This window comes from Pseudophryne corroboree, chromosome 3 (genome assembly GCF_028390025.1).
Source record: "Pseudophryne corroboree isolate aPseCor3 chromosome 3, aPseCor3.hap2, whole genome shotgun sequence".
In the NCBI taxonomy this organism is placed as follows: domain Eukaryota; kingdom Metazoa; phylum Chordata; class Amphibia; order Anura; family Myobatrachidae; genus Pseudophryne; species Pseudophryne corroboree.
Genome location: NC_086446.1, coordinates 542,228,310 through 542,255,900, shown reverse-complemented (window position 1 = coordinate 542,255,900; position 27,591 = coordinate 542,228,310). Strand labels below are relative to the sequence as shown.

Genomic DNA, 27,591 nt, shown 5'->3' with positions numbered 1-27,591 from the left:
TGGTGCGTTATCACCTTGCACTTATCAACGCTTTATCACTTCTTTATGCCATCTCCAGGCTTAATACATCTGCCCCACTCTAGGAGGGTGTATCCTATTGTGTTTTCTATGAAATGCACAGCAGAGCAGCTCCTTTTTTATATTTTATTGTTTCTGTGGTGCTAAATATTAATGACAACGTACCTCCCTGGCTCCATATTGCCTCTCTGTTCCTCCTTGCAGCACACTGATCATGCACATGTTTCATATGAGAGATCAAGCAACTACTAATTCACAGTACATTTAAGGTTGGGGTAGATGGCAGAAAGTGAGTGGCGTGGGACTGCTGCTGGATTTCTCTAGAATGGTATGTATTAAAAAAACTAATGTTGTATGTTTGAATGTTTAAACATGCTTTTTCATTAGGGACACTTTAAGTGGGATGGTAACACTGGCTACATCATTTTATTTGAAATCTTCGATTTTGGTGTTGGTATCAGTTTGACATACCAGGTGTAACAGGATATCCCAGAGTTGTGTATTAACCAATCACAGGATGCTTTTTTTTTTTTACCACGTATGATCTGCTGCTGCCTCACGCCCCTGGCTAATCACAATTAATATGATGCAGCATCCCATTTACTATATTTGAGATAAGTCACAAAGGAGCCTTTCTGCTCCTTAGTCTTTATAAGCTGCAGAAGAGAAATGCCTATCCTGACAAGAGATTTACAACCAACAAAATCCATTCATCAGTGACACCAACAGGTTAGAGGAAAGTAGCTAATTAATTAATTATAAAAGGGGAGGAGCAGTCTAAAAGAAATATGCACAATTCAAATACGTTATTATACATATTGGCCCTCATTCCGAGTTGATCGCTCACTAGCTGCTTTTAGCAGCATTGCAAACGCTAGGCCGCTGCCCTCTTGGAGTGTATCTTAGCTTAGCAGAATAGCGAACGAAAGATTAGCAGAACTGCTACTAAATAATTCCTTGCAGTTTCTGAGTAGCTCCAGACCTACTCCTAGATTGCGATCACCTCAGTCCGTTTAGTTCCTGGTTTGACGTCACAAACATGCCCTGCGTTCGGCCAGCCACTCCCCCGTTTCTCCAGACACTCCCGCATTTTTCCCTGGCACGCCTGTGTTTTTTAGCACACTCCCGGAAAACGCTCAGTTACCTTCCAGAAAAGCCCCTTTCCTGTCAATCACTCACCGATCAGCAGTGCGACTGAAAAGCGCCGCACAAACACCAGCAAATCTACTAAGTTTTGTGTAAAATAACTTAGCGCATGCACACTGCATACCATGCGCATGCGCATTTTCCACCTAATCACTGCGTTGCGAAAAACGGCAATGACCGAACAACTCGGAATGACCACCATTGACATGTGTATTTTGGTGTTAATATCCTGTAAGATGCTGAAAGACAACATTGGTTCTACTAATGTGGGACAAAATAATCTTCATTCATTTACCTCAATAATATACTGACTTTGATAGACTTTAACCTTTGACAGTTGGATTTACGTGTGCTTTGATTTACTCTTAGCATGTTTTGTAATACTGGGGGGTCATTCCGAGTTGTTCGCTCGTTGACGATTTTCGCTATATTGCGATTAGTCGCTTACTGCGCATGCGCAAGGTTCGCAGAGCGCATGCGCTTAGTTATTTTACACAAAAGTTTGGTATTTTACTCACGGCATAACAAGGATTTTTCATCGTTCTGGTGATCGTACTGTGATTGACAGGAAGTGGGTGTTTCTGGGCGGAAACTTGCCGTTTTCTGGGCGTGTGCGAAAAAACGCTGGCGTTTCTGGGAAAAACGCGGGAGTGTCTGAAGAAACGGGGGAGTGTCTGGGCGAACGCTGGGTGTGTTTGTGACGTCAAACCAGGAACGAAACTGACTGAACTGATTGCAATGGCTGAGTAAGTCTGGAGCTACTCAGAAACTGCTAAGAAATTTCTATTCGCAATTCTGCGAATCTTTCGTTCGCAATTCTGCTAAGCTAAGATACACTCCCAGAGGGCGGCGGCTTAGCGTGTGCAATGCTGCTAAAAGCAGCTAGCGAGCGAACAACTCGGAATGAGGGCCACAGTCCTTTCATTTCAAGCCATACACATTAGTCTTTTAATTATTTTTTAAGTCTGTCTTGCAATTTAAACCATGCACCATTTGTCAGGAGAGAGAAGGTTATTTTTTGGCACTAGGGGAGCCATTTTGCTTCGGCATTAAACATTCCCTTAGTAGTCTGCAGTTCATTATAATGTGTATAATAACAGACCTGGCTAGACAGATTGACCTAGCTCTGTTGACCCCTATTTAATAAGCCAGGTTATTACTTCCTTCAGTGTGAGGACAGATAACTGTCCTATCCTGTATATTGTGCTGTCTGTAATAACCATGGCAGCACACTCCCCACCCCAAACTTGCAGACAATTTCTGCTTCTTGCTTGTGACCCTCTGAACAGCAGCTGCTCTCACGATCAGTTGACCTGGTAAGATGAGCCTCCCTTGAACTGCAGTGGGCGTCGGCACTGGTCGGTTGCCTTACAGTGCGATGAGATGAGAGTCCCTTAAATAGATAGGAAGGCAGAGCTATAAAAAGGGGGTTTTATGTGCTGCTGCTGTGTGTGTGTGTGTGTGTGTGTGTGGAATTGGTGATCAGTATTCGGATCTGTGTTATAGGGCTCTAAACCATAATTGTGGCTCAGGGACTTACCTAATTTTGTGGCAAGGCAACACACCCATTTCTGTCCAAGAGGAAATACTTAGCAGATAGCGCTGGCGCTAAGTTCACCTTCCGCGGTCCCAGATCACGGCATCCTCAGGATGAGGTACTATCCTGCCCGTCGGTCTGCACGTAGCCTGAGGTCGACGCGGTCAGTTCGTTTTCCCAATGACGTTGTCTTCTTGGATCACATACGACAGGGTGACCTGGAACAAGTTGGGCGATTTATCCGGGCACGAAAGGTGACGTTGGATACCATCTACTTAACAGGTGAGGATATGAGTTGGTACAATTAGGAGAGAAACAGTCTTGTCTGAGTTTTCCAGCAGGTAAGATAGTTGTGCATCCATAGCCATATATAAATATAGAAGTGTTATATGCACCTCAGCTGTCTGTCTCCTGGGACTTCTCCAGTCTTGGTCATAATTACCCCAGCTTCTCCACCAATGACATTGATCTGTTTATGACAGTTGTTTATTAGCTGTTGTCAACTTGTACTGCTACCAGAATATGTGTATGCTACAGAGATACAATTGTATTAATAGTCTTTCAAAGAGCACTTCCATTAGTTGTGGTAAGAAACAACCCCACATGTAGATGCATTTGTCTTTTCATTTACAACAATTTTAGTCACGGGAGCAGAATAAGGCAATGTTCTGGATTTGTAGTTATGAAATAGCACCATATTTTGGGTTGCAAAACTTCTGGCTTAGCAGAACAAAAACAGGCTGGATGTGTGTTATATATCTCCACAAGAATGGTACTGAAATATATTACTTCATACATAACTGAAAGTAGAGTCCCACTATAAAATGTGAATTGTTACATGCTTCTGAGGGCAGGAGGTTTTTCTGATGTCTGATTTTCCTGAGCGAAGTTTGCATTGTAGTTTATCACCTACATGAATGAAGTTATTACGTCTTCCAGATAGTCTTGCACACAAAAGCAGTATGAGCTGACCTGTGACCCCTGCTTTCACCCTTCAGGTATGGGTGCTCTGCATGAAGCAGTCCTTTCTGGGAATCTAGAGTGTGTGAAGCTGCTGGTGAAATATGGAGCAGACATAGAGCAGAGGGATGAAAATGGCTGGACTCCCTTGCACATGGCATGTAGTGATGCACACCCACACATTGCCAGGTGAGGTCAATTATGGAATAATTTTTTACGATGCCTATTGTATTTTACACTGTGGTGGAAACATGGATGTAGAAGCCCTGAGGATGTGAGATTTTTGATAATATTTCTTCGCAGCTCAGGGGGTCCACAGTGCAATACAGTGGGAAGGGGAGAAGAGTTACACCGTAGAGCAGAACAGCTACAAATACTCGATGAACTAATGAGCTGCACAATACAGGGTGGGTGTAGGGGAGCAAAAGAGAGGGCATACAATTAAGATGCAAGTTTGTGCCCAGAAACATTGGTTTAATATGCAGAGAAAAAGAAACTGAGGGTGGAGACCCTGAAAAGGTTGAGACATATAAGTTACAGTCTATCTTCCCAACCTCCTCACTTGACATGAAGTGAGGAGGTGGGGAAGATAGTGAGGTCATAGTCTGTAACTTATTTGTCTCAACATTTTCAGGGTTACATTCACAATGATGGTTTTACTGCTTTAACATTTTTTTTTTTGCTGTGAAGATTAACCAGTGAGGGTTATCTGGTCATTTTTAAGGTGGATGTGGGGAGGAAAAAGAAATCAGCTACAAATCGCTAGTTACCAGCAGTAAATTCATTTTCTGTGCCAGGTAATTGTCAGATACTGATTGGGATGCATTTTCCAGTAACGGTTTATCTGTTTGGTAAATCTGTGGTCAGTGGCATGTGCAAGCAGACCGAAATAGCAAAACTGCTAGTGTAAAATCTTCCATTAACATTTAATGGAAGTCTATGGAAACTTATTTTCATTAGATTTTCAGCTGCAATATCTTTCCTGACGTAATAACTGCCGAAGAATTGTCAGTGTAATAGGCCCTACACACTGGCCGACATCAGTCAAAGATATGAACAATCTCGTTCATAAATGAACGAGATACCGTTCATATCTTTGAGTGTGGAGGCTCCAGCGATGAGCGATGCGCGGCCCCGCGCTCGTTCATCGCTGGTCTCCCGTCGGCTGTACATGCAGGCCAATATGGATGATCTCGTCCATATTTGCCTGCACTTCAATGCAGCCGGGTGATGGGGGGAGTGAAGAAACTTCACTCCCCCCGTCACTGCCCCTCCGCTGCCTGGTCGCACGTCGGCCGTATCCGCCGTCAGGCAGCTCGGCGGCGGATCGGCCAATATGTAGGGCCCTTTACACTATCCTTACAACCAAACCCAGACATCCTGCCAAGCTAAAGGGCCCTACACACTAGAAGACATGACCAATGTGGAAGATGAACAATGTAAAAGATGAGCAATTTCCCTTGAACTTCCACGAGCCTTGACAAACGAAATTGAGTGTACACACTAATGCCCCCTACACATTCGGTGATATGCCGCCGAGCTGACCAAAGGCGGATACAGAGTTGTTAGCAAACCCAAAAAGTTAGCAATTGGGCAAAACCATGTGCACTGCAGGTGGGGCAGATGTAACGTGCAGAGAGATTTAGGTTGGGTGGGGTGTGTTCAAACCGAAATCTAAATTGCAGTGTAAAAATTAAGCAGCCAGTATTTACCCTGTACAGAAATAATATAACCCACCAAATCTAACTCTCTCTGCACATGTTATATTTGCCCCACCTGCACTGCAAATGGTTTTGCCCAGTTGCTAACTTTTTTTTGGCTTGCTAACAAACCTGAATAACTCCCCTTTGGGCAGATTTCTACTCGCCACCTCAGAGGGTTCAAGCAGAAATAATGGGCGCCAGTGGAATTCACACACAGCTGAACAAACAATTGAATAGCTCCCGGTCACTTTAGATTGGAAACAATTTAATTCCTCCCTAAGTGTTTGCCTTTGAAATAACCTACAATTTTAAAATCACTTTAGTTAAACCTTAGTAAATGCTATCTTTTACTATTATTAAAATATGCACTGTTTGCATTAATTAGCAGAAAACATGGGATGTTGATATTTAGAACGGATCCACTAAAAGTAATTTATCAGAATGCAGGTAACACAGAAAATAAAACATTTATTTTTTAATAAATGGGCCTGATACTGTCGCACTCAATGCCAATATTGGGGTTGGGGCTGATATGCCGGCGGTCATGATCCTGGAGGTCAGCATACCGAGCCCGGGATCCCGGCCACCAGAATGCCAGTGTGGGGGCGAGCGCAACGGAGCCCCGTGAGGGCTCATTGCATTCGTCACGCAGCAGGCTTGGTGGCTTGCTGCGCTTGCCACAGGTTCTATTCCCACTCTATGGGTGTCGTGGACACCCATTAGTGGGCATAGCCCCTGCTGGTTGGCATTTCGGCTGACGTCTTTGTCAGTGGTCGGGATTCCGACATCGGTATCCTGACCCCCGTGATCCCGACTGCCGGCATATCAACTGCATCCCCAATATTCACATGGCTGAGTAATTTTTTTGCAACTGCGCATTCAAGAAATTTAAAAAAACATCTCCGGTGCATGCGCCCCATGCTGTGTACGTACAGAGGCACAGTTGTATATGTGTATTCGTCCCTTGCTGTGTATGCACAGAGGCACAGTTGTGTATGTGTATTCATCCCATGCTGTGTACGTACAGAGGCACAGTTGTATATGTGTATTCGTCCCTTGCTGTGTATGCACAGTGGCACAGTTGTGTATGTGTATTCATCCCATGCTGTGTACGTACAGAGGCACAGTTGTATATGTGTATTCATCCCATGCTGTGTACGTACAGAGGCACAGTTGTATATGTGTATTCGTCCCTTGCTGTGTATGCACAGAGGCACAGTTGTGTATGTGTATTCATCCCATGCTGTGTACGTACAGAGGCACAGTTGTATATGTGTATTCGTCCCTTGCTGTGTATGCACAGTGGCACAGTTGTGTATGTGTATTCATCCCATGCTGTGTACGTACAGAGGCACAGTTGTATATGTGTATTCATCCCATGCTGTGTACGTACAGAGGCACAGTTGTATATGTGTATTCATCCCATGCTGTGTACGTACAGAGGCACAGTTGTATATGTGTATTCGTCCCTTGCTGTGTATGCACAGAGGCACAGTTGTGTATGTGTATTCATCCCATGCTGTGTACGTACAGAGGCACAGTTGTATATGTGTATTCGTCCCTTGCTGTGTATGCACAGAGGCACAGTTGTATATGTGTATTCATCCCATGCTGTGTACGTACAGAGGCACAGTTGTATATGTGTATTCGTCCCTTGCTGTGTATGCACAGAGGCACAGTTGTGTATGTGTATTCATCCCATGCTGTGTACGTACAGAGGCACAGTTGTGTATATGTATTTATCCCATGCTGTGTACGCACAGAAGTACAGTTGTATATGTGTATTCTTCACATACTGTGTACGCACATAGGCGCAGTTGTATATTTGTCCGATGCTGTGTACATACAGAGGCACAGTTGTATATGTGTATTCGTCCCTTGCTGTGTATGCACAGAGGCACAGTTGTATATGTGTATTCGTCCCTTGCTGTGTATGCACAGAGGCACAGTTGTGTATGTGTATTCATCCCATGCTGTGTACGTACAGAGGCACAGTTATGTATGTGTATTCATCCCATGCTGTGTACGTACAGAGGCACAGTTGTGTATGTGTATTTATCCCATGCTGTGTACGCACAGAAGTACAGTTGTATATGTGTATTCTTCACATGCTGTGTACGCACATAGGCGCAGTTGTATATTTGTCCGATGCTGTGTACATACAGAGGCACAGTTTTGTATATGTATTCGTCCCTTGATGTGTATGCACAGAAGTGCAGTTGTACATGTGTATTCTTCACATGCTGTGTACGCATATAGGCACAGTTGTGTATGTGTATTCGTCCTATGCTGGGTACATACAGAGGCGCAGTTGTATATGTGTATTTGTCACATGCTGCGTACATACAGAGGCGCAGTTGTATATGTGTATTTGTCACATGCTGTGTACGCACAAAGGTGCAGTTGTGTATGTGTATTCATCCCATGCTGTGTACGTACAGAGGCACAGTTATGTATGTGTATTATTCACATGCTGTGTATGCACAGAGGTGCAGTTGTGTTTTTGTCCCATGCTATGTACGTACAGAGGCGCAGTTGTGTATGTGTATTTGTCACATGCTGTGTACATACAAAGGCGCAGCTGTGTATATGTATTTGTCCCATGCTGTGTGCGCAGAGGAGCAGTTGTGTATGTGTATTCGTCCCTTGATGTGTACGCGCAGAGGCAGAGTTGTGCATGTGTATTCGTCCCATGCTGTGTACATAAAGAGGCGCAGTTGTGTATATGTATTTGTCCCATGCTGTGTATGTACAGAGGTGCAGTTGTGTATGTGTATTTGTCCCATGCTTTGTACGTACAGAGGCGCAGTTGTGTATGTGTATTTGTCCCATGCTTTGTACGTACAGAGGTGCAGTTGTGTATGTGTATTTGTCCCATGCTTTGTACGTACAGAGGCGCAGTTGTGTATTTGTCCCATGCTTTGTACGTACAGAGGCGCAGTTGTGTATGTGTATTTGTCCCATGCTTTGTACGTACAGAGGCGCAGTTGTGTATGTGTATTTGTCCCATGCTTTGTACGTACAGAGGTGCAGTTGTGTATATGTATTTGTCCCATGCTGTGTACGTACAGAGGTGCAGTTGTGTATGTGTATTTGTCCCATGCTTTGTACGTATAGAGGCGCAGTTGTGTATGTGTATTCGTCACATGCTTTGTACACACAGAGGCGCAGTTGTGTATGTGTACTGGCCCCATGCGGAGTACATACAGAGGCACAGTTGTGTATCTGTATTTGTCCCATGCTGTGTACATAGAGGCGCAGTTGTGTATGTGTATTTGTCCCATGCTGTGTACATACAGACTACAGAGGCGCAGTTGTGTATGTGTTTTCATCACATGCTGTGTACACACAGAAGCGCAGGTGTGATCAATTTGCACGGTATCAGAAATGCTGGTGAAAAGTAATTGTGACTCTTGGGCAGTGACTGGGAGGTGGTGGACCATCTCATGGGTTTGTTATAGTAATGTTGCAGGGGTGTCAGTGAAAGCAGCTGCGTTCCCAAACGTATAGACGCAACAATAGGAGGCCAGAGTCAGACAGAGAAACTGCATCTGCTTTAGGGCTTGTGCAAGTGAGAGAAACAGTGGTGGTATTGCTGCATACAGAGAGGCTAGACGTAGGTGCGTCAGTCCTTGCACATTCAGACGCAGGCTAGTACACCAGGGGAAGTGCTGATACTACCATTTGCATATACTCGCAGCCGCTACTCCGGCAACAGATGCAAGAGCAGACGCAGCAGCGTGCACTCCTGAATCAGGCCCTATTTGTACACATTGCATATGCTCACAGCCGCAACACAGATAACGAATGCAAAATCAGACACAGCAGTGTGCATCACTGAATCGTCCCAATGTGTATTTTTGTACACATTGCATATTCTTTGGAACTGCCCCAGGAAAATCAATTTGAGACTACTTTTGTAGGACTGCGAATGGTGGAGAGGGTAAAATGTCAATATAAAGTCCTTACCCATTTGTAGCCGTGGATCACTGTAAGAGGCCTCTTGATGTCCTGAGGATGGATGTCTAGGATGGTGTTGCACTGGAGCCAGGGATCTGTAGTATCATTGTCGATGATGAGCTGTGTGCAGACATGAATAACTAAGTGTTAAGAGGTGAAGGAACAGGTGTGACTACAAGAAGGTGCATGGAAAATGTATTAGCCAACCGTGCAGTGTGGGTAGGCAAGTGAGGATGAAAAAAAGTTTGCAAAAGGAAATGCAGATAAAAAAAGAAGGGGGTGGGGGGAGGGGGGGGGGGTAGAGAAAAATGATTATTATGAATGCAAAAAAAAGGTAAAGGAAAGGTTTTTTGTATATTCTGATTTTATTAAGATTTGCAAATGAACACAAGCAACACAAACAGATTGTGGGATAGCCTATTTTTCACAAATATCTGCAAATTGTTTAATGCCCAAGTCATTCACCAGTTGGTCGACTCTAAAAAGGCTTTCGGCAATCCATTTGGTGAACAGCGAAAGATTAATGCCTGGCGGAAAATTAGAATTAGCTAAGAAACAAGTGAGAGGGCCAAAGCTCGAAGATATAGTTGAGAGACATCGGGGAGTCTTCCAAATGGAGAACGTGGGGAAAATTGTAGGGTGAGAAGGAAATAATTTGGGGAGGGAAGATAACCATGGCGTTATCGCATTGGGTAATTTCATAAAGCATCCTTCAAGGGCAACCCATTGTTTAGTAGCTCTGTTTCTGTCTATTTAGGTGTATGGCATGATAGTAAAATTTGACATCTGGAAGCTGAATGCTTTGGGTAGATAATAGATTGCGCCTAATTCTAGGTCTTTTCCGGGACCTAATGAAATAATGAATCAATAATTTGACAGACCAAAACCAGGATTCAAGCACTAGTATTGGTAGAGCCTGAAGAAGGTAGAGTAATTTGGGAAGCGTGTTCATTTTTTACCATGTTAATTTTCCCAAGCCAAGAAAGCTGCTTCAGAGTCCAATGGTTATAATCTGACCTAATAGAGGAAAGAAGGGGGGAGAAGTTAGTAATAAATAGGTGTGACAAATTTCTACTAAGTTTAACCCATTAAGTATGTAATATGGGAAGGATGCCAAGAAAATGAGAAGGCAGCTTGCAATCCTGCTACTATAGAAGTGGGAGAAATATTCAGAGCCCAGGATTTCGTAAAATTAATCTTAAAATTGGACAGTTTACCAAACTTGCCAAATTCTAACATTAAGTGCGGCAGTGATGTCACTGGTTGAGAGATGGTGGCAAATAGTGCGAGTTTGTGGTCTACACCTCCAATTTGTATACTAGAGAAATGTGGGTTAGCTCTTATGGATCTCTCTAAGTCTTCTATACAAATTACAAAAATTAAAGGAGATAATGGGCAACCCTGACAGGTGCCATTACCAATAGAGAAGGCTTCCAACTCTCATTCTTGCTGATGGATATGAATAAAGGGCTAAGATCCTGTGCAAGGCAAGAGGACCTAATCCTATATGGCCGAGCACGGACTGCAGCATCAGTAGACAGGAGTATAGTATATTTTCCTGCAATGCTAAATGTATAGAATTAAGGGCCTTAGTTGTATTTTCACAAGCTTTCTTGGCCTCGAATGAAGCCTACTTGATCACTGTGGATCAATTGTGGGAGAAGGGAGTTTTGACTATGATTTTGGCATGCAACTTAAGGTCAACGTTGAGCAGTGAGATGGGTATATAGCTCGAACACAGGAGGGGTCTTTACCTGATCTAGGTATGACCAAGATATGTTCCTCTAAAGATTGATTGGAGAAATATGAGTTCGCAGAAACTGGATTAAAGGCTTGGAGCAGCATAGGGGCCAGCTTATCTTTAAAGATTTAATAATAGGCTATTGTTATTAGGCCATCAGGGCCAGGCTTTTGCCTGAGTAGGAAGAAGATATAGCCATCTCAACCTCTATCAGTGTAAAAGGATGTTCCAGAGCATCTCTGTCTGATGAGGCAATAGTAGAGAAAGACATTGAGGACAGGTAGTCTAGGACATCTTGCGAAGAAGGAAGCAGTAACGACTCAGGAGAGGAACCCGACAAGTTATAAAGAGTAGATGAATACTGTTGAAATCTGGAAGCAATTTTAGAAGTCTCTGTAATGAACATTACATCCTACCTCTGTCTGTCTGTTTTTACCCAGTTTTGTTCTATTACTGTTGTTCTAATTGTAAAGCGCAACGGAATATGCTGCGCTATATAAGAAACTGTTAATAAATAAATAAATAAATAAACATGAGCCATCTTTAATGGTGCTTATAAACCCAGATGCTCACTGGGCTCTCAGGGCTAGAGCTGAAAGTTTCCCTGGTTTGTTCCCCCATTGATAAAATCAGCTTCTACACTTCCATAATGACAATTTCATATTGTCAGAGAGTAGTTTGTTAAGTGTAGCATGTGCCTCCGACAGTTTAAAATAAATCTCACAGGATATGGAAGATTTATACAACGTCTCGAGAAGTTAATCTGCTGAAGTAAAGCTGAGATCTGTGCGGACTTTTGCTTTTTAACGTAAGAGTCCAAATTAATAAATTTGCCTTGGTGTACAGATTTATGTGCGTCCCAAATAGTAACCTGGGACCATATAATCAGTAAGAGCTAAATCGATCCCAGCTTTACAATGAGCATCTTGCAGGAGAGATTCAATGAGCTGCCAGGTCCACTGTCTGGGAGAAACCAGAGTGAGAGTGTGGTAGGACCAATGGCAGTGAAATTGTATCATGATCTGACCAGGTAATTGGTCCTATAGTAGTTTCAGTGAGCATGTGGCGATGTCTATGACTCAGAAATTAATAGTCTAGTAATTGGTATTGTGGGGATGGTAATAAAATGAATAATGGTGGTCCATGAGATGTAAGATCTTCCAAGAGTCAGCCAACTGGTGTTCATGAAAAACCAATCTAACTTGATGGTATTTAGCTGCCGAAAACCAAGGGGAGCTAGTGGAAATGTTGAGTAAAGGATATAAAGTCCAGTTAAGATCTCCTCCTAAGACTGTAAAACCCTTCACCAGGGGTTCAAGTTGGTCAAGAGCAGATTTGTGGAAGGTGAATTGAGCATGACTAGGAGTGTGTGTGTATGTATATATATATATATATATATATATATATACATAGAGATAGATAGATAGATAGATAGATAGATATTGCCGAACGTGAAGGACTGGTTGAAGAGCTGACAGGTTATGAGGAGTCTACCTGGAATCAGTCTAAGGGCTGTGACTTCGGAGACAGGAAGTTTCTGTGAGAAAAGAATCTCCACTCCTTTAGATTTTCCCTCAGGATTGTTGCAAAAAAGGCTGTAGGGAAATGGCAGTCACAAAAGGAAGAAACTTGTGGATCAGATTTAAAATAGGTCTCCTGGATCATGGCTACATCCTCCCTGCCGGTCCACGCAGAGCGTAATAATTCAGACCTTTTTTCAGGTACATTCAGGCCTCGAGCGTTAATGGAGGAAATTATAAGTTTAGTAATTGGCATCTTCAGGTAAGACTACAGTGGTGCTTAAAGTTTATGAACCATTCAGAATTTTCTATATTTCTGCTGAGATTTGGCTTAAAACTACCTCAGATTTTCTAAAAGTCCTAAAAGTAGAAAAAGAGAACCAAATCAAAGAAATTAAACAAAAAATGAGACATGGACATTTTATTATTGCAAAAAATGATCCAATATCACATATCTGTGAGTGGTAAAAGTATGTGAACCTTTGCTTTCAGTATCTGTTATGACCCCCTTGTGCAGCAAAAACTGCAAGGAAATGTTTCCGGTAATTGTTGTATAGTCCTGAACATTGGCTTGGAGGAATTGTATCCAACTCCTCCATACAAAACAGCTTCAACTCTGTTGTGTTTGTGTGTTTCCTCCCATGAACTGCTTCCTTCAGGTCTTTCCATAACATTTTGATTGGATTAAGGTCAGGACTTTGACTTGGTCTTTTGAAACCTTTAAATTTATTCTTCTTTAACCTTTCTTTGGTCGAATGATTTGTATGCTTTGGGTCATTATCTTGCTGCATAATCCACGTTCCCTTGAGCTGCAGCTCAGGGACAGATGTCCTCACATTTTCCATTAGAATAGCCTGGTATAGAATTCATTGTCTTATCAATGATGGAAAATGGTCCTGGACCAGGTGCCGGAAAACGGGGCCTAACCATGATACAACCACCACCACCACCGCCTCCACAGATGTTATGAGGTTTTTATACTGGAATGCAGTGTTCTCCTTTCTCCACACATAGGCCCTCATTCTGACCTTATCGCATGCAACAACTTTTTGCTGCCCGTGCAATCAGGTAGACGCCGCGCATGGGGGAGTGGATTTTTGCATAGCAAGGCTGCGATCGATTGTGCAGCCGCCCTATGCAAAAAAGTTTTGTGCAGATAGGAGTAGGGTCAGACTTACTTACCTATTGCGATCACTTCAGCGTGTCATGTCCCGCAACTGACGTCAGACAGCCGCCCTCCAAACGCCTCGACATGCCTGCGTTGGACTCACCACTCCCCGAAAACGGTCAGTTGACGCCCGGATCCGCCTTCCTGCTGTCAATCTTCTTGCGGTCGCCGCTCCGACCACTTTCTTTCGTAGGAAGTGTTGCTGTCCGGCGACGGCCGTCGCTGAGCAACGACGCACCTGCGCATTGCGGCCGCAGCTCATGCGCAGTTTCGTCCCAATCGCACGGCTGTGAAAAAGTGCAGCGTGCGATGGGGTCGGAATGACCCCCATAATGCATCTCATTTAAACCAAAAAGCTTTATATTGGTCTCATCCGTCCAGAAAACATTGTTCCAGTAGCCTTCTGGCTGTAGCAAACTGCAGACGGGCAGCAATGTTCTTTTTGGCAAGCAGTGGCTTTCTCCTTGCTAGCCTGCTATGCACACCATTGTTGTTCAGTGTCCTCCTGATGGTGGACTCATGAACATTAACATTAGCTAAAGTGAGAAAGGCGTTCAGTTGCTTAGAGGTTACCTTGGGTTTCTTTGTGACCTTGCAAACTATTAGAGGCCTTGCTCTTGGTGTGATCTTTGTTAGTCAGCCACCCCTAGGGAGGGTAATAATGGTTCAGAGTCTCCTACATTTGTACACAATCTTTTGACTTTTGATTGGTGGAGTCCAAACTCTATAGAGATGGTTTTGTAACCTTTTCCAGCCTAATGAGCATCAACTACTTGTCTTCTGAGGTCTTCAGAAATCTCCTTTGTTCGTGGCATGATAAACTTCCACAAACATGTCTTGTGAACATCAGACTTTGATAGATCCCTGTTCTTTTAAAAAGACAGGTTGGCCACTCACACCTGATTGTCATCACATTGATTGAAAATACCTGAGTCTAATTTCACCTTCAAAATATCTGCGAAGCCTAAAGGGTCACATAATTTTGTAACTCTCAGATATGATCATTTTCCTCAATAAAAATATTAGCACGTTTAATTATTTTGTCTCATTTGTTTGATTTGGTTCTCTTTATCTACTTTTAGGACTTGTATGAAAATCTGAGGTAGTTTTTAGCCAAATTTCAACACAGATATAGAAAATTCGGAAGGGTTCACAAGGCATGGATGATACCTGTGATAGTGGAGGGGAGGGGGGGGGGATGAGAGGAGGAGAAAGAAGGAAAAAGGGGGAGGGAATAGAAGGAAAACAGACATTGATAAGAAGAAATACAAATACAACAATGAAGTTCCCACAATCAGGACCATGGAGCATGAATCATGATCCAGCATCTCAATGAGAAAAAATATGTATTGTGAGTTGGGGGGCATATTAAAGTCCCAATAGTTTAAAGAACTACCATCTAAACCACAACGTCTTAATAATAAAATAGAAAGTTAATATGGCCTATAATACAATGTGTAAATGAGCGTATAAAGACATGCAGTATTGGAATATAGGAAAAACGTCTTGACTTGTAATAATAATAATAATAGAAAATGAAGACCAGATTAGAAAAACCATCTGAAAACAACATTGGTACTGGAATTAAGGTTAAAAGGAATCAGGGATAGATTCCATGGTCAATGTATACAAAGAAAGAGCCTAGGAAAATATCTAAGAGAGAGCAGTGAGAGTTAATAGTAATAAACACATACACAAAACTCTGGTATCTTCCATCTCTTGGTGATCAGGAGAGTTTCTCGGTTTCCATCATGAGTGCTGGACTTTCTGTCAGGAAGTATGCTTTCCCAAAGTAGAGGGTAAATCCATCTGAGCAAATGGGTTCTTCCTATCATACATTTCAACCTAAGGGAGACCCAGGGTGGAGCAGAAGGAAGGGAGATCAGACGGAGTGTGGAGGGAGTGTGTTTTACCTGAGAAAGTCACTTTGAGATGAAATGGGAAACCCCAGCTATATTTCAGTTGGCGTTTGCATAATTCATATGTTAATGAGGGTCGTTCCGAGTTGTTCGCTCGCTAGCTGTTTTTAGCAGCCGTGTGAACGCATAGCCGCCCATGGGGGAGTGTGTTTTAGCTGTGCAAGTGTGCGAACGCTTGTGCAGCCGAGCAGTACAAAAACAGTTTGTGCAGTTTCTGAGTAGGTCTGAACTTACTCAGCCGCTGCGATCACTTCAGCCTGTCCAGTCCCGGAATTGACGTCAGACACCCGCCCTGCAAAGGCTTGGACACGCCTGCATTTTTCCAAATGCTCCCAGAAAACGATCAGTTAAGACCCATAAATGCCTTCTTTCTGTCAATCTCCTTGCGATTGGCTGTGCGAATGGATTCTTCGTACAATCCATCACCTACCAACGATCCGCTTTGTACCCATGCAACACGCCTGCGCATTGCGGTGCATACGCATGCGCAGTAGTGACCTGATCGCTGCGCTGCAAAAAACGGCAGCATGCGATCAGGTCGGAATGACCCCCAATGGCTCTATGCAATTGTAGCATGTGCCAGGATAGATCCTGATATGAATAGTGTCACCTTTGAAGTACACACCATCCAATTGCCTGACTTTCCGCATTATCTCCTCCTTCTGGGAGAAATAGTGCAATCAACAGATGACATCTCTTGGCCTGTCGGAAGAGGGACCACAAGAACGAAGAGATCTATGAGCTCTATCTTAGATTATTTTATCATTCCAGTTATTATTGAGGATTTATTGATTCTGTCAGGGCATCAATTAGATTAGATGGTTGGACATTTTCAGGTAGGTCCCTAATGCGAATATTACTATGCTTCCCTCTGTTGTCCAGGTCATCCATCCTACCCTTCAGAGATTGTAGTTCAGCAGATTGGAGAGACATAGGGGTAAATGTACTAAGATGAGAGTTCTATTTAAGATGGGATGTTGCCCATAACAACCAATCAGATTCCAGGTACTATCATCTAGAAGGTGCTAGATGAGAAGTAGAATCTGATTGGTTGCTATGGGCAACATCCCATCTTAAATAGAACTCCCATCTTAGTAAATTTACCCCATAGTATCAGTCAATTTAGATAAATCGTTATCCGTAGATTCCTGGCTCTCCTTCAGAGACGCGAGGCAATCTGAAAGTAGAGATAGGTCGTGTTTAACAGATACCAACTTTTGTCTGATAGTATTTTGAAGGTCTTGTTTAGTTGGCAAGGTTTTAATATAAGTCAGGATTTCTTTAATTTCTCTACTCACTTTGGAAAATGAGTGTAAGGACGGGTCTTCCACTGAGGAAGGGCTTGGAGCATTGGATGGAGCAGGAGAGGAGACAGAGGTGTTGAGGGCCCTGAGTGGAAGGAGTTAGTAAAAGGAAAGGCCTCGTGTCTGGTTGGGATGCTTCATTTCTAGGATGACAGTTGTCTTTCTTGTGTGTGGATTTCCCAGTCTTACCCATGCTTTAGAAGAACTGACCAATATAAACGATAGGAGAGCTAGTTAGGAGTATATTAGTGTCAAGATGCCATAAATATGGAGTTCAAATGAGCACCGACCCCCAGAGGCCAATGGCTAGGCAGCCATCATGAAATTGAAAAAAGAAAGTTTCTAGCTAAGTAGAAATAGTATAGAAATGTCTAGAGATGCGAGAGGGGTATCGAACAATGGAGGTTAAAGGTGGTGAGAGAAGAGGGGTTGTCAGAGATGGTGGGGTGGATAGGAGGTGTTTTAGTGTAATAACATAGACAGAGGAGATGCAATTAAAAGCATGATCTTAAGATAAGACAAACCGAACTCACAAAATCACAAACTAATAGTATGATATTAGGTGGGTAAATGCAGGTGTTGGGATGGGTGGTCTTCTGTTTGCCGGCGGCCGGGCTACCGACGACCAGCATACCGGCGCCGGAATCCTGACCACCGACATACCAACATCTTTTCTCCATCTTGGGGGTCCACGACCCCGCAAGGGGCTCATTTGCGCTCGCCCAGCTGTTGGTATGCCGGCAGTCGGGATTCCGGCGCCGGTATGCTGGTCGCCGGGAGCCAGGCCGCCGGCATACCCTACTACACCAGTTGGGATAATTAGAGGATAAACCAGTATAGTTTGTAAAGGATAGATATGGTAAAATTATACTTAAATAGTAATGGTACGTATTGAAAAATATGCTATACATGTAATCAGGGGCGGATCCAGAAAAAAATTACAGGGGGGGGCACCATAAGGGGCGTGGCTTCATTGGAATGGGCGTGGCTTCGTTGGAATGGGCGTGGTATTGCAGGAAAAGACTACCTTATACCCCAGTTTTGCAACCTGCACGCCCAGACGTTGGCCACCACAGGAAAGAAAAATAATCCTGATTCATGCCCCTTACATTATTTGTCATTTTTCCTCCTTATAGTAATGCCCAGTATACATTATGCCACATACTGCAATGGCCCTTAGACATTATGCCACACACAATAATGCACATGACACAGTATGCACACACCGTAATGCCCCCGACACATTATGCCACACACAGTAATGCCCCCGACACATTATGCCACACACTAATGCCTGTGACACATTATGACAGGAATTGCAATGCCCGTTATACATTATGCTACACACTGCACTGCCCCTGATACATTATAGCACATACAATGTCTGTGACACATTATGACACACACTGCAATGTCCGTGATACATTATACCACACACTGCAATGCCCGATACATTATAGCACATACAATGCCTGTGACACATTATGCCACACACTGCAATGACCTTGAGACATTATACCACAATGCCCGTGATATAGTATACCATAAACCGTAATGCCTGTGACACATACCGCAATGCCCGTTATACCCTATGCCACACACCGCAATGCCCGTTATATATTATGCCACACTGCAATGACCCTGAGACATTATACCACATACCACAATGCCCGTGATATAGTATACCACACACCGTAATGCCTGACACATTATGACACACACCGCAATGTCCGTGATACATTATGCCACACACCGTAATGCCCATTACACATTAAGTCCTACAGTAAGGCTTCTAATTACTTTTCAAATACCTGCTCGTTGTTAGGGGTTTCATGCACTGGGTGTCATGCTCGTTGCCAGGGGTTTCATGCTCTTGGTTCCATGCACGGTGCCAGGGGTTTTCATGCTCAGGGTGTCATGCTCGTTGCCAGGGGTTTCATGCACTGGGTGTCATGCTCGTTTCCAGGGGTTTCATGCACTGGGTGTCATGCTCGTTGCCAGGGGTTTCATGCACTGGGTGTCACTCATGCTCATTGCTAGGAGGTAGTCCTTTTTGCTAGGGCTGTGCTCCCAGTGCCACATATGTCCCCAGTGCCAGATATTCCCCCACGGTGCTAGGTACTCACATGCCCCCAGTGCCAAATATTGCCCCCCCCCCATGTGCCAGGTACACATATACCCCCCCAGTGCCACATATGCCCCCAGTGCCAGATATTCCCCGACAGTGCCACATATGCCCCCAGTGCCAGATATCCCCCCCCCAGTGCTATATATGCCCCCAGTGCCACATATGCCCCAGTGCCAGATATTCCCCCCCAGTGCCACATATGCCCCCAGTGCCAGATATTCCCCCCCCCAGTGCCACATATGCCCCCAGTGCCAGATATTCCCCCCCCCCAGTGCCATATATGTCCTCAGTGCCAGATATTCCCCCCCCCCTCCCTGCCAAATATGCCCCCAGTGCCAGATATTCCCCCCCAGTGCCAGATATGCCCCCTCAGTGCGTCCCCCCCGCTTCCTCCGCCGCCGCCGCTCCCCCCGCTCCCCTGCTGTTAGGAGGGACACGGAGGGCACAGTGCACGCCTCTCTGTGTCCCTCCTGTGTCTCCGGCGGCCGCGGGTCACTCTAATAAAGGAAGTGCTCACGAACGGCACTTCCTTTATGAGACCCGCGGCCGCCGGAGACCCAGGAGGGACACAGGGAGGCGTGCACTGTGCCCTCCGTGTCCCTCCTAACAGCAGGGGAGGAAACGAGACCGCAGACTGACATGCGGACGCTCGTCCGCATGTCAGTCTGCACTAAATCAGTGGCGCCCCCGCAGCAATACAAAAATCAACTTAAAATGACAGGGGGGGCACGTGCCTTGGTGCCCCCCCCCCTAAATCCGCCACTGCATGTAATAGACATATAGAATACATTTTATACAGGGTGAAGCAAAAATAACTTAGATTTTAAAGGTTAACAAAAAAGGCATGGTAAATGCTATTCAAAATGTTACTACATAATCTAAAAGTGCATGAAATACAGTTTATTTTAAATTGGTTTGGAATATGTATAACCTCCTTCCACTCTAATCTGGGTTGGAAATAAAATCAGACCAGATCTCTATACATACAGTATGTTTCATATCAGTGTTCCCAATCAGCTTTTTATTGTTATGCTTGCACATACCTGACTAGTTATAATGTGGTTTATATCATATAATTAGTAACAGCTTACGGTAATGTGCTATTACATTATTAAACAAAGGGGATGATTTATAAAAGGGCACAGTGCAACTTTGCAGGAGAAAATAGGTGTTTATGCCAGCAAAAGTTGTTTCTGCTTCAAACAATGGACGGTATTCAATTCTTTTCACCCCCTTCCACACCCGTTCCGTTTCTGCTGACGGGCGTGGTATATTTTTATTTCAGCTCGCTACCCCTGCAGTAGTGAGCAGGGCCGTAACTACGTGTGTGCCAAGGGGGCTTGGCACACAGCGCAGTTGCCCTGGGGGCGCACGGCCAGCGGCATGTAATGAGTCAAATTGACTCATTACATGCCGCCTCTGAACTGCGCCGTGCGCCGCGCTGGAGTAGAGAAGACAGGAGCGCCGGGCAGCGGAGGAGGAGGGAGGGGGAGCAGAGAGCCGCAGCAGCGCTATTTGATTGGTAGTAAGCGCTGCTGCAGCATCCCCCTCTCCTTCTGTATTGGCTGCCTGGCGCTGCTGTGGATGCATCCCAGCATCCACAGCAGCGCCGGGCAGCCAATACAGAAGGAGAGGGGGATGCTGCAGCAGCGCTTACTACCAATCAAATAGCGCTGCTGTGGCTCTCTGCTCCCCCTCCCTCCTCCTCCTTCTCAACTGACTTCACACTGCACCGAGAGGGAGATGCACGAGGAGCCTGTCAGCGGGGAGAAGGTAAGTATGTCTCTCTCTCTCTCTCTCTCCTGCAATGTGTAAAAAGGGGTCCCATCTGCTGCAATGTGTAAAAAGGGGTCCCATCTGCTGCAATGTGTAAAAAGGGGTCCCATCTGCTGCAATGTGTAAAAAGGGGTCCCATCTGCTGCAATGTGTAAAAAGGGGTCCCATCTGCTGCAATGTGTAAAAAGGGGTCCCATCTGCTGCAATGTGTAAAAAGTGGTCCCATCTGCTGCAATGTGTAAAAAGGGGTCCCATCTGCTGCAATGTGTAAAAAGGGGTCCCATCTGCTGCAATGTGTAAAAAGGGGTCCCATCTGCCGCAATGTGTAAAAAGGGGTCCCGTCTGCCGCAATGTGTAAAAAGGGGGACTGGCTGCCACAATGCGTAAAAAGGGGTCCCGGCTGCCGCAATGCGTAAAAAGGGGTCCCATCTGCCGCAATGCGTAAAAAGGGGTCCCATCTGCCGCAATGTGTAAAAAGGGGTCCCGCCTGCCGCAATGTGTAAAAAGTGGTCCTGTCTGCCGCAATGTGTAAAAAGGGGGACTGGCTGCCGTAATGTGTAAAAAGTGGTCCTGGCTGCCGCAATGTGTAAAAAGGGGGACTGGCTGCCGTAATGTGTAAAAAGGGGTCCTGGCTGCCGCAATGTGTAAAAAGGGGGACTGGCTGCCGCAATGTGTAAAAAGGGGGACTGGCGGGGGCGTGGCCTGGATCGGCATGGAGTAGCAGTGTACTGCTCTAGCTCTCCATATTAATCCTGTCAAATATCCTTTTTTCCCTAACCCGTGGCTCCTGGGATCTGCCTGCAAGTATTGGAAGAGGTGCTACCCCTGTTACCATCCGTGCTGGCCCGGAGCGTGCAGCGGCTTCCTGTACCCGACCCCTCCAGCGTGCTGGCCCGGCTCCCTGCCTCTCTGCGTGCCGGAGCTCACGGGACGACACGCGACAGCGCTTCCGGCGGCGGCCCTGCAGTGATCCCCCGGCTGGGGGAACGCGACGGAGGAGGCCCTGACTGGCGGGCTGAGCGCGGCGGTGCTCGCCCGCAGACCCGTGGAAGATACGGCGAGCTGGTGAGTGCGGAGCGGAAAGCCCGCGAAACCGCCATCTTTAATTATCAATATGAGCTTGTCTCCCTGCTACTGACGGATTCCCCATCCTGTGGTGCCGCACAGTGAGGCGAGCTGTGGCTGGGACTGCCTCTCTGTCCCCCTCCTGGGCTTAATAACTGTATTGAAACGGGTACCAAAGTTGAGACTCCCCCCCCACGTCCAATGTGGAATTCCTATGGATGTAGAAGGGGGAAGGAAATAGTCAGCAATAATTAGGGAAGATACAATACAGTCCCTATATGCTCTCTGCAAAACTGCAGTAACCACGCATGTGCTCTTAGTTTTGCTCCTGTCCTGATCCAGCCAGTCTCCTATTCTCTATATATAACCTACTCTGCGGTGTGCCCATAAGCCTGCTCTACTTTGCTACATTATTATTTATCATATCTGCCCGATCCGTGCGGCTCCAGCACCTGTGCTAACCTGATACTGCTCAGGGACTTTTTTGCTGTAATATCCTTGGGGTCCTGACTTCGCGTCCAGTGCTGCAATGGTGAAAGGAGGTCAGAGCGCGGCGAACGCCGCTGCAAAACTGGAGAAATTTGCTAGGTCGCAACAGGCAACTCATTCGGCAAAGCAAGGTGACACTGACCCATCCCCGCCTGCGGCTGAGGTCACTGCCCCCAACCCCACTGAGCAGGTTCAGTCTACCCAGCAAATACTACAGGCCATTTTTGCGTCTGAGCAGAGGGTCACGGACAAGATTGGGCAAGTCCAGGCGGACGTCTCTCTCCTAAGACAGGATCTACAAAAAATCCGGGAAAGAGTGGGTGAAACTGAGCATCGGATATCGGCTCTGGAAGACACTACATCACCCTTACAATTGAAAGTGGCCGACTTGTCTACCCAGGTGATATCTATGCAGAGTAAAATGTCCGATATCGAGGGGAGACTACGGCGCAACAACGTTCGGTTTGTTGGGCTCCCTGAGAGGGCAGAGGGCACCTCCCCGGAATCCTTTCTGGAAAATTGGCTTATTAAATTATTTGGCAAAGAAGCATTTACCTCTCAATTCGCGGTGGAACGAGCGCACAGGCTCCCGTCTAGACCGCCACCACCCGGGGCTCCGGCTAGAACATTTATTGCTCGTATCCTACATTTTAAGGACCGTGACGCTATACTCCGCATGGCCCGGACACAGGGCCCTATCCAACTAGATGGACATAATATATCCGTTTTCCCTGACTTTGCCCTGGAGGTGCAAAAGAGTAGATCACAGTTTCTGCATGTTAAGCGTCAACTCCGTGACCGCAATATACAATACTCTATGTTGTTCCCGGCCAAACTGAGAGTGGTGTCCGATAACACCACTCATTTCTTCTCCACTCCTCAGGATGCTGCTGCATGGTTGGAACGACAGCCTCGTCCTCCTCGTTGATGTATTATTATAAATTTGTTGATTTGTTACTTTCTTATTGCTGGCTAAGCCTAGCTGTTTCAAATTATGTTACGCTAGTCATGCTGTGGATATATATGCAATGTATTAGGGGGGTAATGCTGAGCAGCCTAATGTTGATATTAATCTTTGTCTCGTTTTTATACGTTGGGGTACGCTGCTAGATATGTTTTTCTTTTTTTCTTCCTTTTTTTTTTTTTTTCTTTCCCAGGGTTAGGGTACTACTTCTACTGGTACTCTGTGGAGAGTTTATGCCGAAGATAGTGTAGGGGCATTTCTTTGGGATCTTAGTTAGGCCCCTATCCCTTAGTTTAGTTACTTTGGTGGGAGTTATGGGATCCAGGTATACCTTATGTTCGCAAGGTGATACAGGGTGGGAGTGGGGGGGGTTAGTTTGTTTTTTTTCATGCCATCAATTTTTGCCTATGTGTGTGTTCTGCTACACTGCGTTATTAGGTGATACAGGGTGGGTGCGGGGGGGGTTAGTTTATTTTTTTCCAAGCCATCACTTTTTAGCTCTGTGCGTATTTTGCAAAGACGCGTATTTTCTGCATTATGTTGCTTTGTGCTCTTATGCCTCCAGGAACGTAGGGGGACTGGTTACTCCCGTCCCTATGTACTGTTGGCCCAACGTTGCTATGCTGCGATGCCAGGCTCTGCTATATGTATCTTTAACCTATCCTGTTATCCCTCTCCGTTATGATTTCTATGTCTACTGTTTCTGAGGGGCTCCGTCTGCTCAGCTGGAACGTTCGGGGATTGAATGAAAAAATCAAAAGATCGTTAGTCCTGACTCAGGTTAAAAAATATCAGGCAGACATAATTTGTCTTTCTGAAACACATTTGCATGGAGGTAGAGTGTTGGCGCTTAGAAAGCCCTGGGTCAGTCACGTGTATCATTCCACCTTCTCTAGCAATGCAAGAGGCGTTTCTGTAATAATTAAAAAGTCCGTACAATTTCATATGGATGAATGTGAAACTGACCAATATGGCAGATACGTCTTCCTACGAGCCCATATTAACAGCCAACTGTTTAATATATTAGCAGTATATGTCCCCCCGCCATATAACAATGAGGTCCTCCGGCACGCTGCCCGTTTTCTGGCCCGGTCCCCTGCTACCCCTGTGATATGTCTAGGAGATTTTAACAATGTCATGGATGGTGGCATGGACAGGTGGAGGGAGTCGGTTGCATCTTCCCCTCCCCTGGCATCCCCTACCTCATTCGCAAGACTGGTGGGGGAGATGGGGCTGGTGGATATATGGAGATGTCGAAATCCCGCGGCCACTCGGTTCTCCTGTCAGTCCGCTACCCATCACGCTTTTTCTCGTATTGATTTGGTGTTGGTTTCCCATGATTTGTCCCCGGACGTGCTGGCGGTGGATTATCTCCCTAGGGGCATATCGGATCACTCTCCTGTTTTGGTCACAGTTGGTATAGGTTGGGAGCGGGGAGCAAAAATGTGGAAGCTTAATCCCTTTTGGTTGACTCTGCTGGGGAAGGGTGAGGATCTGATGGCCGCCTGGGAAGGGTTCCAGGAAGATAATTCACTATACAGTGTTCTGACAATGAAGCATGATGCCTTTAAGGCGTTTCTGCGGGGCTCCTTTATAAAGCGGATCTCTGAAGTTAAAGCGTTCAGTAAAAGGGAGGAGATGCGGTTGGAATATTTGTGCCAGCAGTTGGAATCTCAATATCTTAATACCCATTTGCGGTCTGATGAATTGTTGTGGAAGAACGCGCAGAGTGAGTGGTCGGATTGTTTATTTGAGAAATCCAGGCGTAGACTCCTTTTTACGGGACATGAGCAGTATTTTCGGGCTGAGATGAATGGCAGCTATTTGGCCTTTTTGGCCCGGTCTGATTCCCCTAGAACAGTAATTCAGTGTGTGAAAAACTCTGCTGGCCAAATGTGTTACTCTGGATCAAAAGTGGCGGAGACTTTCCGTAGTTATTATTCCTCGCTCTATGCCTCCCGAGCCGGTTACTCTGATGATCAGCTGGGGGATTTTTTGGCTCAGTTGACCTTGCCATGCTTGTCCCGGGAGGACTCTGGGGCTCTGGATGCGCCTATCACGGTGGAGGAGGTGGAGGCTGCGATCCTGTCTCTCCCGGCGTCTAAGGCACCGGGATCAGATGGACTTCCGGGCGAGGTCTATAAAAAATACATTACTTTTTTTGCCCCCTATCTCCTACAACTGTTTGAACTACTCTTAAAGGGTGGGGCCCTCCCGCGTTCTATGGCCGAGGCCAATATAATTGTCCTGCTGAAACCAGGGAAAGACCCCCTGCTCCCCGAGTCCTATCGACCCATTTCCCTCCTCAACACTGATGTAAAAATATTGGCAAAAATATTGGCATCTCGATTGAATTTGGTAATTACAACGATAATTCATCCAGACCAGACGGGCTTTATGCCGGGTAAGTCCACGGCCCAAAATTTACGTAGATTGTTCTGTCATCTCCAGAGAAATGATGTGGGGGGATCGGACGCGGTGGTGGTGTCCCTTGATGCGGCCAAAGCGTTCGACTCCGTAGAGTGGAGGTACCTATGGGGGGTGCTGGAGAAATTTGCCTTTGGTCCTCGTTTTATTGGCTTTATCCAATTATTGTATTCCTTGCCTGTGGCTCGTGTGACGGCCAATGGTTTCACGTCTGAGCTTTTTGCACTGGAGAGGGGCACTCGACAGGGCTGCCCCCTGTCTCCTGCACTGTTTGCGATGGCCGTGGAGCCATTGGCCGCCCTGTTGCGAGGTGATAGCGGGGTCAGGGGAGTTGAGATTGGGGGTCATGTGGATGTGGTGGCGCTATACGCGGATGACATGCTACTCTTCCTGCAGGACTCTGATGACTCCCTACGAACAGCATTACAGGTAGTGGAGAATTTTGGTATCTTTTCCGGTCTGCTAATTAACTGGGACAAGTCCCACATTTTTCCTATCTCTGGCCTTCTTCCCGAAAACACACAGGGGGCGTATCCTTTGCAATGGACACTGCGATTCAAATATCTAGGCATCTGGATTACTCCTATGGCGCGTAGCTATATGGCCCAAAATATTGACCCCATACTAGCGACATTTAAAGAAAAGGCACATAGCTGGAAAAAATTACCGCTGTCTGTCCTGGGTAGGGTCAATTTATTTAAAATGGTGATGCAGCCAAAGTTTCTCTATGCTCTACAGAATTCCCCGGTCTACCTTCCCAAGAAGATCTTTACTGTTATTGAGGGAGTTTTATCCTCATTTATATGGAGTGGCAGGCAGGCGAGGGTCTCTATAAGAACGATGTGCAGATCCCAGGTGTCTGGCGGAGCAAGCCTCCCAGATCTCAGACTATACTATGTGGCCACTCAGTTGGCCCATCTGAGTGAATGGACTGGGGACTCTCTGGGGGATACGATGAGGGGGTTTCTGGCTGAGCGGACGGAGTGCTCTCCTGCTTTCTCTCTCTCTCCTCTTCAACTTCTCCTTTCTGGTCTCTCAACGTCTGGCATGCCTCCCTTGTTGCGTCAAGCCTTGCTTATCTGGCGTTATGCGCACACTTTGTATGACTGGGAGGGACATGATACCTGTACTCCATTGTGGTTCAATAGTGCATACCCTGAGCTATATGAGATGTCGCTAGATAACATATGGATTGCTAGGGGAGTCGTGGCACTGGGTCAGCTATACCACGGTGGAGTGCTGAAGTCATTTCAGCAACTAAAGATCGAATTTGATGTGCCTAACACAGTTATGTTCCGATACTTTCGGCTTAGACATGCTGTACAGACCCAATTCCCTCACGGCCCACCATCGATGGCTGACTCACCTGTTAAGACGCTGCTTGCTTCAATGAGCCGGAGGGGGAAGGTGTCTACCATATATGCTGCTTTAAATAACAATAGCTATCCCGATCTATTAAACAATCTCCGTACTAAATGGGAGACTGATTTGGGGCAATTGTCCCAAGAGCAGTGGCTTCAGATTATGAGTTCACTTAAATACACTACACCATGTATAAGGTATAAGCAGGTTTTTTTCTACATTCTACACAGGTCCTACCGCACTCCGGTTAGTATGCGGAGGGCTGGTCTTAGGGAAGATTCTAACTGCCCCAGGTGTCAGGCAGCTGATGCCGGATTTTGGCACTTATTGTGGGACTGCCCTGAGATTTCCCTTTTCTGGCATAGAGTTTGGTGTGAGGTAGTCATGACAGCACCGTCCCTTCC

At 45.7% G+C, this 27,591-nt stretch overlaps 2 protein-coding genes across 2 annotated transcripts in view; one reads left to right on the top strand and one right to left on the bottom strand.

The window, feature by feature from the left end:
* The window catches only part of LOC135057334 (uncharacterized), a 55,127-nt gene extending 52,333 nt beyond the window's left edge, over positions 1-2,794 (bottom strand). The window contains exons 1-2 of the mRNA XM_063963224.1: positions 2,705-2,794; positions 2,478-2,557 (exon numbers count right to left, since the gene is read on the bottom strand). The gene's annotated coding sequence lies outside the window, so the exon portion shown is untranslated. The remainder of the gene's footprint in view (positions 1-2,477; positions 2,558-2,704) is intronic.
* PPP1R27 (protein phosphatase 1 regulatory subunit 27) overlaps positions 2,607-27,591 on the top strand; it is a 59,769-nt gene continuing 34,784 nt past the window's right edge. Inside the window, exons 1-2 of the mRNA XM_063961204.1 lie at positions 2,607-2,983; positions 3,700-3,850. Of these exons, the coding sequence (XP_063817274.1) occupies positions 2,815-2,983; positions 3,700-3,850 (320 nt within the window). The 5' untranslated portion in view covers positions 2,607-2,814. The remainder of the gene's footprint in view (positions 2,984-3,699; positions 3,851-27,591) is intronic.